The 18,505-nt window shown below is 41.2% G+C and overlaps 1 protein-coding gene across 5 annotated transcripts in view; it reads left to right on the forward strand.

Annotated features, from left to right (window-relative positions):
- LOC105480634 (calcium voltage-gated channel auxiliary subunit alpha2delta 3) overlaps window positions 1-18,505 on the forward strand; it is a 932,903-nt gene that overhangs the window by 761,177 nt on the left and 153,221 nt on the right. For all 5 annotated transcript variants that reach the window (XR_011620085.1, XM_071091908.1, XM_071091909.1 and 2 more), the window contains one exon: window positions 2,161-2,241. Coding sequence is in view for 4 of the 5 variants with exons in the window: in XM_071091908.1 (XP_070948009.1) it covers window positions 2,161-2,241 (81 nt within the window). In the remaining variant the exon portion in view is untranslated. The remainder of the gene's footprint in view (window positions 1-2,160; window positions 2,242-18,505) is intronic.

Here is an 18,505-nt window from a genome sequence, read left to right on the forward strand (position 1 = left end):
GCTTATTGCAGAAACTTGAGAGATGAATGAAACCTAGTTCTGTAAACTTGGGTTGCTCTGGAAAGTTCAGTCTGTAGTTATATTTTACATATATCAGTTCCTTTCATATTAATCTTTTACAAATACTCCTAACTCAATCCTAAGGGAAGTTCTCCAGTGTTTGTGCCCAATCCGCCTCCCTAAGGCTTGGTGCTTTCTCATTTCCATGACTGAAAATGTTTACAGAAAGGGTGCTTTTGAAATTTGTAGAAAACAAAGAGTGCTCATTTAATTGGTTGAGTGGACTCATTAGGAAGACAGTCCCTCATCAATGGGCATATTTAAGGAGAGACTGAATATTATTGATTAGGTTCTTTGCTGGTTGGGATTTCAGACTACATTTATCTCTTAGATTCTTTTCAGGTCTAAGATTCTTTCGGTCTGTGTTCCTTTGCTAACAGACCTGTATGTATGCCTGCCTGTAGTTATGTGTGCTTTCTGAAATATAAATTTCCAGGTGTCTGAAGCTCTTTCTTTTTCTTTCTTTCTTTGTTTCTTTCTTTTTTTTTTCTCACTCTCTCTTTCTTTCTTTCTGTCTGTCTCTCTGTCTTTCTGTCTTTTTTTGAGACAGAGTCTTGCTCTGTCACCCAGGTTGGCGTGCAGTGGCATGCTCTTGGTTCACTGCAACCTCTGCCTTCTGGGTTCAAGCAATTCTCCTGCTTCAGGCTCCTGAGTAGCTGGAATTACAGGCACCCTTTACCATATACAACTAATTTTTGTATTTTTAGTAGAGATGGTTTTTCACCATGTTGGCCACACTGGTCTCTAACTGCTGACCTAAAGTGAGCCACCCTCCTGGGATTCCCAAAGTACTAGGACCATACCTGGCCTGAAGCTCTTTCTTTATGCTTGTCTGCACCATACTTTATTGCTGAAAATATCAAGAGACAGTGAACTTTTTCATTCTGCTGCAGACCTATGAATAATAACATTGTCTTCTATCAAGCAATCTCTTAAGACTTCCTTTTTACAGTCCTCTAAAGAAAAAAATAGAACTTAGCTTGCTGTTCTTCTGATTCTGGAATCATCGAGTTAACTAAAGCTGTTGTTGGATTAGTTTTGGGTAACTGGGATTTTCACCAAACTTTCAATGTAATGGTATAATGAAGTGAGTTTTACCTTGTTCATGACAAAGTTACAGATGACGTAACATCTTAGGACATTTCATAATCCCCTTAGAGTCAGGGAAAATCTTAAAAATCACCAACTACAAGTCTCTGTGGTTGAGCTCTCTCTCTCCAATTTTGTCTACTATGTATTGAATACCTGTGCAAACTAGAAAAGAAACTGGTTTTTATTGCTGCTTAAACTTGGGCCAGGAGAAAATTTCTCATTGCTTTGGTCATAAGTGTATTCAAATTCAGGTTTGACTTTTCCCTGCTTCTCAATTCAATTGGATTTCATCCAGCTCACATTCATTGAGCACCTTTTAGCAGGTGGGCATTGGACTAAATTATTAACTCCAGGCATTCAGAATTTGTGCTCAGTATCTTTTAATTCATGGATATTGGAACCATTGCTGGTAATTAAAATCTCTTAATACTAATGCCATATTGTTGCCAGAGTAATAATAGTTTGGAGTGAAGATTATGCCCTAGCTCTATCACTGTTTAGAATAATTTTGCCCAGAAAAACTGGGCTCGAAATTCGAAATTACAATTTTATAGATCAGTAAAGATTTAACCAATGAATCAGAGCTAAAGTCGCCAACTCGTAAAATAATTTCAAAGCCCTCATACATCTCTTCATGGCTATATTTAGACAGGCAGTGTAAATATGACCACTGACACAAGTAAACACTGCAATTTGAAACCACAGATTACCAAAAAATGTGGTCCCTCGATGGTGGTCAATGGTTTCGATGTGAAGAGGTTGGATGTTCCCCAGTGCACTGGTGGTCATAACTCCGCTCGCTGGTTCCTTCAGCTGGGAGGACTCGCAGCACTGCACTCATGGCCTGGCAGCGTAGGCGGGACATCCACACCCCAGAAGACTCTGGGGCCTAGGACCGAGCCCCGGAACAATTTGCAGAATTGGTGACTGTGGACCGATATGATTACTCTCTTAACGTGTACACTGTAATTATCTTCATTTTTGTTGTGGTGTTTTTTCTTTTTACAGGACCAGTCAATAAAAGCAATGTGGTGACCGCGAGTACATCCATCCAGCTCCTGGATGAACGGAAATCTCCTGTGGTGGCAGGTAAATAATGGATTCAATCCATGAAGACAAAGTAAGCATGGTGTCCATTCATCTGGTCAGTGGGCTGCTTCTACGTAGCACGCTTATCCTCCAAAAAAGGTTTTCAAAGGAGAAAACAATTTTAAATTACTTCCTTCTCAGCTTGTTGTCATCTCCTTCAAACCAAGACTCTGACAGCTGGTGGTGGTTGATGTGAAAACAGAAAACTTTCCCAGGGTTTCTATCCTTAAACTGAGCCAGTAAGAAATTGTCAGTACATGCCGAGGAGAATTTCTCGATGGTAGGTAGCATGTTCATTCAAAGTAAACTCCAGATCTCCAGCTTCTGTGTCATTAGGATGACAGTGGGCATACAAGGAAATTGCAGGTTTGTTTTAGGCAAACACAAACTGAAATGTGCCCTTCTCCAGAGAGACCGAGATTTTCATCCCCCTAATCCCCCTAGGGAATTAGAGTTAGCTGTATCTGCAGGTGCTGGGTTTGGGACCAGGGGAAAGCCAAAATATTACATGACTGAGAGTCTCAAATTGTCAAAGAAGTCCTGTTTCTGGCTTTTTCCATTTCTCTCACTTTTTAGGAGTGTCAGCAGTTGTCTGTGGATGGCCAGGGGCTTTCATTGGTGGCATTTGGCCTAAAGGGCTGGCAACTACCAAAAAGCCCTCTTTGAAGACAAATGCTGATACAAAAACAAGGGCTGAGGGTGTGTCTGGCACATGGTTTATTCTGATCACTTTGGAGCCATTGGTTGATGGGTGGATGATATGCTCCAAGCACCGTCCTGGTATTGGCTGGGTTTACTAAAGAGAGCAATTTTTGTTTTCCAGCAGTCTCCCTCAATAAGTTGTACTTTAGGATGACTTTGAACATCTACTTCTGTGTCTTCACATACTGAATATTTGTGGGAAGGAGTGCAAATGGAGCAGATGGAGGAGACCCGTTTGAAGTGGCTGTTCTTTGGCGAGGAAATACTACTCCCCCCCCCCACTTTATTTCTGACTTGGCCTATGTATCATTGTATTAGTAGGGTTGAAAGATCTGGGGATAGTTGCCCTGGTTATTCCTGAGTTACTGGGTATGGCAAGGATGACAGCCTTATGTATCTGACCTGTGGCTCGTCTTGAACTAAACAGACCTATTCTTAATCAGCCAGGAGATACGGGCTCTGAGGATTCACAGTTGCTGTCTTCAGATTTTGTCACTTAATGTCTCATGTTCCTTGAGGAAAGTGGGAGACAGGATCATTTAACTCAACAAGATTTATTTATGCTTAAAGGAGGTCAGACTTGCTTACCTCCAGGCTGGTCCAGCGAGCTAATTCTGAAGGCATGTTATCTCCCGGGAGCTGAGGCCACATGCAGCAGCTGTCAAAGACATGGTCTGGCCAGAATATCTGGTCGTCTGTTTGCAATTTCTTTTTAAAGCCCTTTCTTTGGGTTTCTAGTTTAGTCATCATGAAGGATGAGCCCTAAGGTCACTGTGCCTGTACCAGCCACCTCTGTCCAAGTTTACAAACTATGCTCACATGTTTCCAGATGCCTTACATTTCATAAATGCCTATTTGGCTGAGTATGGGTGAAACGTGGTCTGAGCCTGAACACCATGTATCCAGTCTAGAGAAGAAAGCGCACTTTCCAAATGCTATGCCAGTCTATTGTCGAGTTGCATCGCCGGCCGTAGACCACAGGCAGGTCACGAGACACAGTTTGGTCCACCCTGAGTGGGTGGAGAAGGCACCCTCCTATTTACTGCTTCTCTGTGTATGCCAAATGGTCCCCATTTTCAGAAGACAATTACAGAGCAAGGCCAAGAAGCAAGGTCATTTAAAGAACTGTATTTAGTCCTTACCTTTTAGAATTGGTGATTATTAAGCTTTTTCAAACTTTGTTTGATAGACATAAGATAAAACAGAATTGCTTGGTTTTGATGTTGAAGCCTGCTGTGGATGCAGCCCCATGAAGGCAGTGACCTCAGGAAGACCTCTCTGTCTCCAAAAACAGAGTGGCCTCTTCAGCACCCCCGCCCCAAGTTTTCCTGACCCTGACTCAACCATCATGTCACAAAGTTACCAAAGTTAGGTTTGGTAACTTTCCTCTGTGTATTTTCCTCAAATTAAGTAGACACTGTTTACCACTCTAAAATTAAAAAGGCCATTTTAATTGGGGAAGAAGCCTTGTTTTGGCAGATGAAGATGAATATGTGAGCAGGCTTTTCTCCCATCAATGTGTCCCAACAGCAGATGGGAGACAGCCGACTTGCAGGAATGTTAGGTTTCAATGAAATCCTTGTGTTAAAGTGGAACTCCTCTGAAAGAAGAGGTGTACAACTATGCAAATAATTATCGAGGACTCCTTGGAAAGGCCAGCCTCACTCCCAGGCCTGACCTGGTCATCTCATGTTCATTGGCTGTGTATGTCTGGGGTAGAAAGAGGTTTCTTTGTTTTGTTTTCTTGTTTTTTTTTTGTTTTATTCTCTTCTTTCTTTTTCTGTGTTTTCTTTTTTAAACAAAAACATTTAGATACTCATCTGTCAATGACACCTTTGAAGAAAGGCCGGTCAGACTGGGCAAGATTCCATTTGTACGCCAGCCTTAGTGCATAAATGGGCCCCATCCATCTTCCCGGCCTATGACATTGCTTACAGTCCTTCTCTTGAGAAGCCTGCCAACTCTCCAGCTGCCACCAGAGCGCTGCATTTTCTTAATTGCTTTCCCACTGCACAGGAAGAAGTGGTGGGACTCTCCCTTTGGCCTACCAAGTCTCGTCCTAGCCCTGGAACCTTCTGTTGTGTCAGGTCCCTCATCCATTATATTATTGTGACTGGAAATGCAGATCTTGGACTGTAAGGTCCACACAGTTTATCACTCACTCTACAACTTGCAAAATGTGCGGTCTTGGGTCTCTAAAAGTCTATCTAAAATAGGCTTGGGATTATTACCTCCCCTGCCTTCCCCTGTGTCAATTCAGGGATAAAATGAGGAAACAAACAAGAAAATTATTGGATAAGAAAGAAGAATAAAAATGCTAGAATTTAGGATAACCCGTTTTTATCTGAAAGTTGGTGGCATATTCATTCATTCGATAAATAAATATTTCCTGAGCCCCTGCTTTTGCCAGGCACTCTAGCTATAAAGAAATAATAACCAGTGTCTTAGTCCATTTTGTTTTGTTATATACCACAGAATGAGTAATTTTTTAAATTTAATTTTTAAGTTCACGGGTACATGCGCAGGTTTGTTACATAGGCAAACTGTGTTATGGGGGCTTGTTGTACAGATTATTTTATTGCACAGCTGTTAAGCCTAGTACCCATTAGTTATTTTTACCGATCCACTCCCTCCTCCCACCCTCCACCCTCCATTCGGCCCTAGTGTGTGTTGTTCCCCTCTCTGTGTACGTGTGTTCTCATCATTTAGCTCCCACTTATGGGTGAGAACATGCAGCAGTTGGTTTTCTGTTCCTGCATTAGTTTGCTAAGGATAATGGCCTGCAGTTCTATCCAAGTTGCCACAAAGGACATGATCTCATTCTTTTTTATGGCTGTGTAGTATTCCATGGTATATATGTACCACATTTTCTTTATCCAGTCTATCATTGATGGGCATTTAGGCTGATTCCATGTCTTTGCTGTTGTGAATAGTGCTGCAGTGAACATACACATGGAGGTGTCTTTGTGATAGAAAGATTTACATTCCTTCGGGTATATACCCAGTAATGGGATTGCTGAGTGGGATGGTAGTTCTGTTTCCAGCTCTTTAAGGAATCGCAACACTGTTTTCTACAATGGCTGAACTAATTTACACTCCCACCAACAGTGTATAAGCATTCCTTTTTCTCTACAACTTCACCAGCATCTGTTATTTTTTGACTTTTTAGTAATAACCATTCTGACTGGTGTGAGATGGTATCTCATTGTGGTTTTGATTTGCATTTCTCTAATGATCAGTGATATTGAGCTTTTTTTCATATGCTCGTGAGCCACGTGTGTCTTCTGAGAAGTGTCTGTTCATGTCCTTTGCCCACTTTTTAATGGGGCTACTTGTTTTTTTCTTGTAAGTTTGTTTAAGTTCCTTATAGATACTGGACATTAGACATTTGTCAGATGCTTAGTTTGCAAAAATTTTCTCCCACAGAATGGGTAATTTATACAGAAAAGAAATTTATTTCTTATAGCTATGGAGGCTGCGAACCCCAAGATCCAGGTGTCCACATCTGGCAAGAGCCTTCGTGCTGTGTCATCTTATGGCAGAGGGTGGAAGGTAGAAAGTGAAGACAGCACACACAACAGAGGAGAAAGGGCAAAACCTATTTTGCCTTAACTTATTGTTGACTTGAGTTTTATAAACTACGCTGCTCGTGGTAGTGATTCTTTACTTTGTTCTCCCTAGAGAGACCCAGCCCACTAGTCCAACAGTCATAGGCACTGCATCTACCATATCAGGGTAGAAATGACCTGGTAAGAAGAAATGCAGGGAGGCAGAATTGAAGCAAGAAGGAAGGTGTGGTCCTGCAGGAGACTTCTTCCCCTTCCCAAATTGTCTGACTTCCCTGTTTATCTTCTAGACCCTCCCTCTGACAAACACAAAATACCCAATCCCAATATTTGTTAATGATTTCAGACTTCTAGAGATGTTTAAAATATTGAATAATGAAATCTGAGTTATGTGCACTTGCTTTAAAGTGTACCTTTTAACATACCAAAATCTAAAATTGCTCCTAAAAATGTTTCATTTTGATTTCTTAGATAGTTTTGAACTCTTTAAGGGAAAAGACCCAATTATCTTTTTATTCCAAGTGCCAAGTACAAGGGCTAACATACGGTCCATGTGGGAGAGATATTGGATAAATAAATGATTCAAGGAAGATGGGCTTCATTTTCACCTCCCATATGCAGGTACCTATTTATTGGCCGGATAGTGGAAACATAGTACTTGGCTAAAACTCTAAGACAGATAATTACTCAGTAGCTAAAACTCCAGTCCATACTAATAGTAATATTATATTGATCAATATGAATATTTTAAGGAATAGAAAATTGTTTTGTGTCCCATCCCCAAAGCAAACTTGTTGGACCAGTAATCGCTGCATCAGTAGATGTCTTTTCTGAGGTCCAGGCATCTAAGGTGATGCTTAGAATAGCTAATCTGATTACATCAGCAGAAAAAAAGGAGTATAGACACCAGAGACACTGGTTTCTTACAGAAACTGCTCTTTTTAAACAGCCATATACCTTTTTAAATTTATAAAATTCAATGAATTTTAGTAAGTTTGGGAGTTGATTTGCAAGAAACACAGAACACTAGATCTGTTATTGGGGAAATTTGAAAATGTGGGCTATGTGGTCTCATTTGCATAATTCAGGGCAGTGTAATGAAGGGGAAGATCCCATTTAACCAGCTAATTAGGAAAGGGATTGATTAACATCAGTGATCATTAACTGTTGCCAAGTATGTGGTATTTAATCTGAATGCAGTATTTACTATGGACCCTTCATTAGAGTTAGGTGAATAATGCTGGCAAAGTGTTCTAGGCAAAAATTTAACTTGTCAACATTCCTTTGGTGGGATCGCACATATTTGGTATGTAGGAGTTAACTAGTATGTCAGAAAGTGTGTATCAAGTCGGCCTGGATAAACCTCTAGTTTTAAATATCTGAGCAAGGGAACTATTTTATTTTGGCAAAAATGAAAACTTACTGATTAAACCAGTAGTTTCCAACCAGGGGCGGTTTTGCCCCCAGAGGACATTTGGCACCATCAAAACCCATTTCTGATTGGCACCACCGGTTAGGAGGGTGCTCCTGGCATCTAGTGGGTAGAGGTCAGGAATGGTGCTAAACATCTTGCAAAGCACAGGACAGCCTCCACAACAAAGAATTATCTGGTTCATGTGTCAGTAGTGCTGAGATTGAGAACTGTTGGGTTAAACTGACAGGTAAACTTCAACTCAGTGCTTTCGAATTCAGTGTTTTCCCTTGTAGACTAACAGTCTTGATTCATTTCTTTATTATTATTATTATTTTTTTTATTTTTTTTTGAGACGGAGTCTCGCTCTGTCGCCCAGGCTGGAGTGCAGTGGCCGGATCTCAGCTCACTGCAAGCTCCGCCTCCCGGGTTCGGGCCATTCTCCTGTCTCAGCCTCCTGAGTAGCTGGGACTACAGGCGCCCGTCCACCTCGCCCGGCTAGTTTTTTGTATTTTTTAGTAGAGACGGGGTTTCACCGTGTTAGCCAGGATGGTCTCGATCTCCTGACCTAGTGATCTGTCCGTCTCGGCCTCCCAAAGTGCTGGGATTACAGGCTTGAGCCACCGCGCCCGGCCCATTTCTTTATTTTTAATTAACTCATTCAATAAATATATATATTGCACCTACAATGTTCCTAGCACTGAGGATACAGCTGTGAACAAGTACCCCAGAAGGCACTGTGGAGGGCATTGGGGGATTGTCAATTGATGACAAGGGCACTGTTGGCATCAATGTCCAGAGACTGGGATGACAGCTTCCCAATGAAGGATTGTTCCACACAAATGCTGCAGCACCCTCTGAGAATGCTGAGCATGGGCAGGTTGCTGCCAATGGAGAGCTTCCATTTGTGTGGCAGATACAGACAAGTATTGCAGGAATGAGAGAGAAGAAGTGAAGAAATGAAAGGGTGGGAGGGAGGGAGGGAGGAAGGAACAAGGAAGGAAGGAAGGAGGGAGGGAGGGAGGGAGGAAGGAAGGAAGGAAAGGAAGGAAGGAAGGAACGAAGGAGAAGGATTTCTAGTAGTGGCAAACACTCTAGAAAATGGAGCAGGATTAAGAGATGAAATATGGTTGGCAGTGGCAGAGGGGAGAAGAAGTACACAGCCATGTGCACATGGTGTGTGGTAGGGCAGCGCCTTTCCAGGTTGTGGGGTGGTTCGAGAAGGCCTCCCTGATGAGGTGACAAGAATGGAAGTCTGAATCATGAGATGCATACTGCAGTCATTATGCAAAGATATATAGGAAGAGCATTCTAGGCAGTGGGAACTAATGCCTCCAGTAACCTAGAATGAGATTCCTCATCCATGTGTCCATGTTCCACGTGGGTGCTATGAGACCTGAATGAGTCTCTTGGGTTTTGGGGGTAGTTACCAGGATCTACAACCAGAGCTGATGAGTAGGTGGGTAGCTGACCCAGGGAAAAGTGGGAAACCCAAGGCACATCTTTGCTCTGAATGTCAGCTATGAGGTGGGACTTTTTATGTGTGTGTTTGACATTTTTATTAAGCTAACAAATGAATACTATGCAGGGACAGAAGCAGGTCTAAGCCAGTAGGACTGACAACAGCAAACTTTATAGTTAGTGAGGTTAGTGAGGTAGCTATAGGTCACGCTTTTTTTAAAGTCTGCAGCAGAGTTTGAGAGTGAGAGCTGGACATTAGAGCAGCTGCTCTGCATACCACAGAGTAGCCAGTGACAAGGGCATGTTGAGGATTATTGCCCCAGGAATAAAAATAGCCCCGGGTTTTGAGAAACTGGATCCTCTGTGCTCACTCTCCAGGACACTTGCGCCCAAGAGTTACTGTCCCTTTCTAAACTCCTCAAAAGCCCCAGCGTGCCCTCCACTCAAAAATGAGCCGCAGAATTTTGGGGCAACACATCCTCATACCTGCTTGTGTGTTCTAAATCGGCAAGTTAAGCCACTTCTTTTAGAGGTCATGGTGGGATGTGAACATTAAAGACAGTCTGAGCTGAGTATTTATGAGTGAACACAGGCCATCCCCTTCCCCAGGCCTCGCCCCTGTGCCTTCCTTTTCACATGTGTAAGTGGAGGTTTTTTGGTGCTGAGGTTGGATTTCTAACAACCTCATTTTTTAAAGGTGGACATGTATTTTACCATGAGAGAAAAGGAAAGGAATTAACCAATATTGGAATATGTCTCATACCCAGATTCAGTCTTGCTTTTGGGGAAGCCTCTGATTCCCGTTGAGAGAAATAAATACGTTTTTATGTACATAAAATTTTTTTGTAAACGCTTACATATGGGTGGGCAATAATCATTAGCTGCTAAATTATTGTCGCTCTCTTAATTAGGAGTTACCATATGTTACGCCCATTACTGCTCACTAGTCAGTGCTGTTTCCTGTTTTATGTTATTTTTTCTGAAAACTTGCATATCGGAAGATTATATTAATAGTATCTTGACATGTTCTGTATTAAAACTTTGAAACTCACACTTTCACATACCTGTGCCTCAGAGCTGAGGTTCACAAACTACAGCTCTAGGAAACCACTCATGTACTTTCTCTATGGACTTGTCTATTTTTGGACATTCCAGATAAATGGAATCATATAATATGTGCCCTTTTGTGACCAGCTTCCTTCACTTAATGTTTTTATGATCCATCCACGTTGTAGCCTGTATCAGTACTTCATTTTTAAATTGCCATATAATATTCCCTTGTATGAATAGACAACATTTAGCATATCCATTCATAAGTTGATGGATGCTTTTTTAGCTGTTAGTAATGTTGATACAAGCATCCATGTACATGTTTTTTTGCAGACCTATGTTTTTATATTCTCTTGGGTACATACCTAAAAGTAGAATTATTGGGTCATATGGTAACTCTACGTTTGGTATTTGGAAGAACTGCAGAACTGTTTTCCAAAGCGCCTGTACCGTTTTACAACACCACCAGCAACGTATGAACATTCCAATTTTTCTGCATCCTTTCTAATACTTACCATCTGTCCTTTTTTATGTTAGCCATCCTAGTGGGTGTGAAGTGATTTCCATTTCCCTAATAACCGAGCATCTTTTCATGTGATTACTTGCCATGTGTATATTTTCTTTAGAGAAAGGTCTATTCAGATCCTTTGCCCATATTTAGATTAAATTAGGTTGTCTTCATATTGTTGAGCTGTAAGAGTTGTTCATATATTCTGGGTATAAATACCTTGTCAGGCTGGGTGTGGTGGCTCACGCCTGTAATCCCAGTGCTTTGGGAGGCTGAGTCAGGTGGATTGCTTGAACCTAGGAGTTCGAGACCAGCCTGGGCAACATGGTGAAACACCACCTCTACAAAAAAATACAAAAAATAGCTGGGCAGCCTGGCAGGCACCTATAGTCCCAGTTACTCAGGAAGCTAAAGTGGGAGGATAGCTTGAGCCAGGAAGGTCGAGGCTGCAGTGAGCTGAGATCATGCCATTGTACTTCAGCCCTGGGTGACAGAGTGACACCCTATCTCAAAACAAAAAAGAAAAAGCAAAAAATCTTGTGAGCTCTCCAGTGCCTGTTTTTGTAGGCAAAGTGGTATTGAAATGCAGCCATGCCCACATTGTCTGTGAATACCTTCTTGCTAAAATGGCAGAGCTGAGTAGATGGAGGGGTAGAGACCATGGAAACTACGAAGCCAAAAATGTCCTCTACCTGCTCCTTTACAGAAAAAGCCTGCCAAACCCAACTTCACATGCAAATATGTCACACTGTCTATTTAAAAGAACAACGAAAAAGGCTGATTTGTTCACTCACCTTTTTCAACATGTTTCTATACAAATGAAGTAGATATTTAAATCAGAGGTTATGTAAGTGGATGCTGAAGACAGAGCGTCATGTATCAGAGGTTGTCCATTGGTTGTGCCTAATGTTTTTGTCTATGTGGTTATACAGAAATTCCAATCAAAGATCCTAAGCTTTCTAAAAATATATGTTTTCATTATAAGTCAAGACAATGATTTAGTTAATCTTCATTCTAGCTTATAAATCTCTGAACAGTGCAATCAGCATAATGCTTGGTGGAACATTGAAAATGCCCTCACATGCTTTGGTGGAAAACAGTTTATGGGATTTTTTTTTTCCCCTTACATGGCTCATGAGAGATTTGGGGATTTATTTAACCGCCTTTATCCAAGCAAATCTCCTCGTGACCTTGTTGGGATTTTGATCTCAGTTAAGACTAGAATATATATGACTCATGCTAAGTAAAGGGCCCACAGAGGATAGACAAGCTGCCATGAATTTCCCTCGCCTGGGAAGAAAGGGATGGGCATGAGCAGAACCTGCAGCAGAAGAGTCCAAGCTTGTCCAACTTGTGGCCTGCGGGCTGTGCAGCTTCAAATGTAGCTCAGCACAAATTCGTAAACTTTCTTAAAACATTATGAGTTTTATTTGTGTGTGTGTGTGTGTGTGTGTGTGTGTGTGTGTGTGTGTTTTAGCTCATCAGCTGTCATTAGTGTTAGTGTGTTTTATGTGCGGCACAGGTGGAGAACCCTGGGGCCCTCCAACATTTACAAGTCAGGGAGATGAGTGAATCAGCAAATGAGACCTAGGAGGGTTGGACAGTGAGGTCAGCTGAGAACCAAGTAAAGGAAGACTTCAAGGAGAAAGTGATCAACGTGGTAAAGAAGACAATTCTTCTTCCAATGTGGCCCACGGAAGCCAAAAGATTGGACACCCTTGGCTAAACCCTTTGACTTGACTGAAAGTCAAGTACATGGACTTTCTTGCCTGAGGAAAATGCTTTGATCAGTGTCTGGTAGGAAAGGGACAGTGCTGATCAAAGGCTTTTTATTCCCAATGTCTCCCAAAGTTTCACTTACCAAGAACTCCTGGGTTCTCTTCTGGGTGAGAAGATCTGCATGAAGTTAGGATAAATGTCTGAATGTCATTCTCACCTTGAGGCCAAAATACACAGTTATACGTGACACAGCTCAGGCAGATGGTCGTAGGTAATTGTCTTTCAAAATAAAATTTCAAAATGAAAACATGGTGTATGGTCATAGTATATGCTTTACTATTCTTCCACCAACTTCCAGATTTTATATGATATAGTCAGGTTTTTAAGTGAAAAGTATTTTGTTACATTATTTTATTTGTGTGATGCATTACTCATTCTTTTATGCTATATGCTCCTCTCCCTTGCTGTTTCCCATTTTCTCTGGAACCCACTCCACAAGGAAATATTACTCATGAAGGTCACCAGTAATTTCAGTAACTTCCATTGTTCTTTTGTCTTAGCCTATTAGCAGTGCTTCACCATGTTGATCGCTTTCTCCTTGAAGTCTTCCTTTACTTGGTTCTTAGCTGACCTCACTGTCCAACCCTCCTAGGTCTCATTTGCTAATTCACTTATCTCCCTGACTAGTAAATGTTGGAGGGCCCCAGGGTTCTCCACCTGTGCTCCCATTTACTCTCAAGGCTTTGAACACTATTCATAAACTGGTGATTCCCAAGCTAGACTTTTCTTACTTGACCATACTTGCTTATTCAGTGTCTTTACTCTTTCACTAATAGGTCTATCAAATTCAATAGATTCCAGGCTGAAGTCCTGATTGCATTCACACCCTCCCCCTCTACCTTTTCTCCATAGCCCTGATAATTTAAAATCCAACTCAATAATTCTCATTATCTAATTAGTCCAAAAACTTTGGAGTCATTCATTTCTTTTTTTAAAAATGCATGTCATCATGGATAATATTGAATGTACTCGAAAGTAGACAGAAAAAAATATAATGAAATTCCACATATCTTGTGCCCAATCCCAGTAGCCATCAACCCTTGGCCACTGTGTCCTTCAATTTGCCAATCCACAACCACCCCTCCCATATTATTTTAAATCAAATGTTAGTCATTACATCATTTCATTCATAAATATGTCAGCCTATGTCTTTAAAAGATAAGGACTTCTTTGTATTTTAATATAGCAATACAATTACTGTACCTAAAAATAATAATTCCTAAATCTGTTACCTAGCCAGAATGTAAATTCTAGTTGTCTCAAAAATGCTATTTATTTTTTACAATTTGTTTGAATCAGGATCTTCTTCCTCTTCTTTTTCTCTTCTTCCTCTTCCTTTTCCCCCTCCGTCTCCCCCTCCCTGTTTCCTCCTCCTCCTCCTCCATCATCGTCTTTTTTTTTTTTTTTTTTTTTTTTAAGAGATGGGGTCACGCGTTTTTCCCCAGACTGGTCTTGAACTTCTTGACTTGAGTGATCCTCCTGCCTCAGCCTCTTGAGCAGCTGGAACTACATGCATGCGCCTCTGTGCCTGGCTTTGAATCAGGATCTAGAAGTCATTCTTGACTCTTTCCTTTTCCTCCTACCTACAACCAATCTGCCTATAAATCCTGTTATTTCTTTTAGTTATGTACAGAGTCTGACCACTTTTCAGCACTTCCACTGCTCCCTCAGTGGGCCACTCCACTTTCATCTCTGCCATGGATTGTTGTAGATGCAGCAGTTTCTACCACTTCCCCTGTCTTCTCCCAACCTTCGCCCCTTCATTTTATTCTTCATAGGAGCCACAGAAATCATGTTAAACATAAGTAATATCATATCACTCTTCTATCCAAAACTCTCTATCGACTTCCTAATTTACTCAGAGTTAAAAGCCAAAATTCTCACAGAGGTCCAGGTATTAGTTATCTTATGCCAAAGCTTAATGCCTTAAAGCTATAGACCTTGTAGCTACCAACATTTACTATTGTATAGCATCTGTGAGTCAGGACTCTGGGTGCAGCTTAGCTGAGTCCTCTGGCTCAGGATCTTCCATGAGGCTGAAATGAAAGTGTTGTTGAGGGTTGCAGACTCATCTGAAGGCTCAACAGAGGAAATGATTTCACCGTCACTCACTCATGAGATCATTAGCAGGATTCAGTTAGCTCCTCGTGGTTTGTTGGGCAGAGAGACTCAGTTCTTCACTCATTGTTGGTCAGAGACCTTTCTTACCTCCTTGCCACATAGGCTTCTCCATAGGGCAGCTCATAGTGAGCTAGTTCACTTCGAACAGGACAAGCAAGAGAGAGCGAGCAAGATAGAAGCCAGAGTTTTTTGTAACTTAATCTTGGAATGGATATCTTGTAACTTTTCCCATATTCTGTTTGAAGCAAGTCAGTAGGTCCAGCCCACAGTCAAGGAGAGGGCATGAGTACCAGGAGGCAGGAATCATTGAGAGTTATCCTAAAAGCACCTGCCACAACCTGTAAGTCCTACATGATTCGACCCCTATTAGTCTCTAAACTCAGCTTCTTCTACTTCCCCTTTACCCACTCAACCACAGCCACACTGCCTCCTTATTCTTCAGTCACACCAACCTTGCTGCTACCTCAGGGCCTTTGCACCTGCCATGCCTTTTCCATGGGACATTTTTCCTCCAGATACCTTCACCACTGGATCCATCATTTCCTTCAGGTCTCTGCTCAAGTATTTTCTCAGCAGGGACCTTCCTGATCACCACCTGTAAAATAAAAACTCTTCCTCCTCCATATCCCCTGTGTTTTCTCCTGCTCACATCTGCTTGTTCACCACCTGATATGATGTGTATTTCTTTATCTTCTCCCTCTGCTAGATGTTAAGTTTCATGGGACAGATATTTTATATTTCTTGTTCACTCCTTTATCCTTAATACTTGGAAAAGGAGAACATCCTACTATATGCTACATTGTAGACAGTCTTCATCTTTAATGAATGAAGACAGTGGGGTCTCAATGGGAGGTATTGTAGAAGTTAAATGGCCTCAGATACACTATGTACAGGAAAGGGTGATTTTGCTCTGATTTTTTTTTAAACTCAGTGTCTCAGTGGAAGGCATATCAGCATAGGATGGGCAGTGCAGACTATTGCTCTCGTCCTTGACACCCCACTCATCTGTTTCAAGGTCACACCTCTGCTCCGTTTGTTTTGTATTATTTTTTTTTTTTGAGACAGGATCTCACTCAGTCACTCAGACTGGAGTGCAGTGACTGGAGTGAATCACCGCAGCCTTAATCTCCGGAACTCAAGCAATCCTCCCTCCTCAGGCTCCCATGTAGCTGGGATCATAGGCATGCGCCACCACATCTGATTGATTTTTGCATTTTTTGTAGAAACGGGGTTTTACCATGTTGCCAAGGCTGCACCTCTGCTTTAGATAGTAGATATTCCTCCTGGAGACTTAGCTATCCTTGAGCAGTATTCCTAATTTCTGGGGCCCTCATAACTTTTCTCGTCTTCTGTGGATTAATTTGTATTTCAATGGGAAATACTTAATGGCTAGCATCTTAATCTAGACTCTGAATTTCTCATTTTTCTCAAATACTTTCAAGAGAGTGTGACTGAGTTTCTTCCCCTCTCATTCGGAGACTGTCTTTTCCAGCCCAGCAGAGCCATAGATGATGAAAGGGTTCTTATTTCCCCATTTTGCCTTGGCTCCTTCAGCTGTCCTTCTGGTTTTGGTGGGACCAGAGCTCTGGCAGTGTCCTACTGGTTGGTGGTTGGGTTTCTTTTCCCTGCCATGCTTTAAGGTAAGTGTTGGCAGTGCCAGGAAAGGATCCTAACTCTGAATTCTTCGAACCTGTCAGGTCCTGAGAAGTGCTTGGGTGTTGGCCTTGGGAAGACTTGCATCCAGATTCCCACTCCACCATTTACTAGTGGTGTGACGTTGAGCGAATGACCTAAGCCATCTGTGTCTTCGTATGTAATGTGGCAGTACAATACCCACATGTTTTGGTTACTGTAAGGCTTAGAGAAAATCAAGTATTATGCTTGGAAAATACCTGGCATGAAATTGAGTGCTCAGTAAATGCTGATAATGGTGCCGTAATTGTCCTTATCCAAATACTTAGTGTAATAATGTCATAGTTTTGATATTGTGGTTCACCACAAAATGAACAAAGAATGGTGAGGATCAGGTTGTGTTATCTATGCTAACCCCATCTCCTGCAACTGCATTTATAAGCTTGCAATTAATTCTGTGCATGACTTTTGTAATGTTGCTTTCCTTTCCATGCTTCCATTTCCTCTGTAAAATAAGGACATGGAACTATATCAGAGTAGCAAATAGGTTTAATCTCTTATGTCAACTCCAGTTGATCAGTAGTGGGTACCTGGAAAGCAGATTAAAAAAAAAATTCTGTGGCCTTGTCTGGGCTCAGCAGATAACTTTGTCATGATCTATTAGCAATGTCTGCAATGGATAGAAAGGCTGGTGGCAACTATTCTGAAATTCTCCAGACCTGGACTAAATGCTCTCTAAGACCCTTCTCAGATCCCCAGTCCTCTGATTCGTTATCAAGGTCTTCTTGATGGGCCTTTGTAGTTGGCTGACATCGTATCCTGTCCACCCAAATGAATATTCAGTGTCATTGGAGTAAAACATAGATACGAGTAGTTCAGTTAAGAATCTGAAAGGGATTATATATCAGTAAAAATAAATAAAAATTTTTTAAAAAGAATCTGAAATGGAAGTGGTTGATTAGGCAGCTGCTTCTCTGAATGGGGTAGGGGTTTCTTTGAGACTGCATTGCAATTTGAGTCTAAAAAATAAAGCATTTTAATCAAAAGAGCAAACAGGATGGTTCCCTAAAGTCATGCATGCAAATCATAGCCCAGCGATGCCATGTGGAGTTGGAATATCATTTTGTGTAGGTTTCTGTCAATAGCATTTAGCAATGGATACACGTATGGGTTTTCCCAAACTGGAAACAGTAATTTCCTGACCTGTAATAGAAAGCTATAGGTTTCTAACAGTTTTTGGATAATTATGTGAATGTATGCTACAGATAGATGATTTTAGAAATTGATTTAACCACTTCCTTTGATATTTAGGATCTAAGATAAAGGTATCTTGTTTCAGGGGTACTTGGTTAACTCAAGCAAGGAGATTCAATTTGCACGAACCTTCAGGAAGAAATCTGTGTGTGCATCACTTTTTAGTCTTGCTATCTTTGTAAGGAAAAATGAAACCCTTAGTAATCCACTGGCATTTTATAATCTTAAGCAAATGATTCTACCTGTAGGGTCAGGGATATTTGCCTTATTTGTAAAAGCTTTTCAGATATAGAGTTGATTCTAGGTCTTCTTTCTCCAAAATCTCTATGTCAGCGTACATTTTTCCTGCCCCCTTTTATTATGCCTCACTACAGACAGTGACAATATCCGTTTGTGAGTTTATGATCCCTGGCAAGGCAAAAATCACCCATCTGGAGTCATACTGTTCTACTAAATATGATGAAAGAACTATATTTTTAGTTTTCTCAGAAACAATCAACACTAAACGTGATTTTTGTCCATAGTGTGCCCTCAGCCAGGCTCTATGACAAAAGGACATTTTTATAAGGAATCTATGAATATGACAGCAGCAATAAACAGCTGAAAATAATCTATGAGGCGTTTGCAAATTACCCCTCATGAGCTGTAGTGGTTGTGAAAGATAATTTGTGGTTCTCACAGAATACCCTGCAAATTGGGTCTTTCATCTGCAATGTTTTTCACAGTTAAAACATTTCATTTCTCATATTAACAAATGATAACTCTGCATTTGTTAATCTA

Source organism: Macaca nemestrina, chromosome 2 (genome assembly GCF_043159975.1).
Source record: "Macaca nemestrina isolate mMacNem1 chromosome 2, mMacNem.hap1, whole genome shotgun sequence".
NCBI classification, from domain to species: domain Eukaryota; kingdom Metazoa; phylum Chordata; class Mammalia; order Primates; family Cercopithecidae; genus Macaca; species Macaca nemestrina.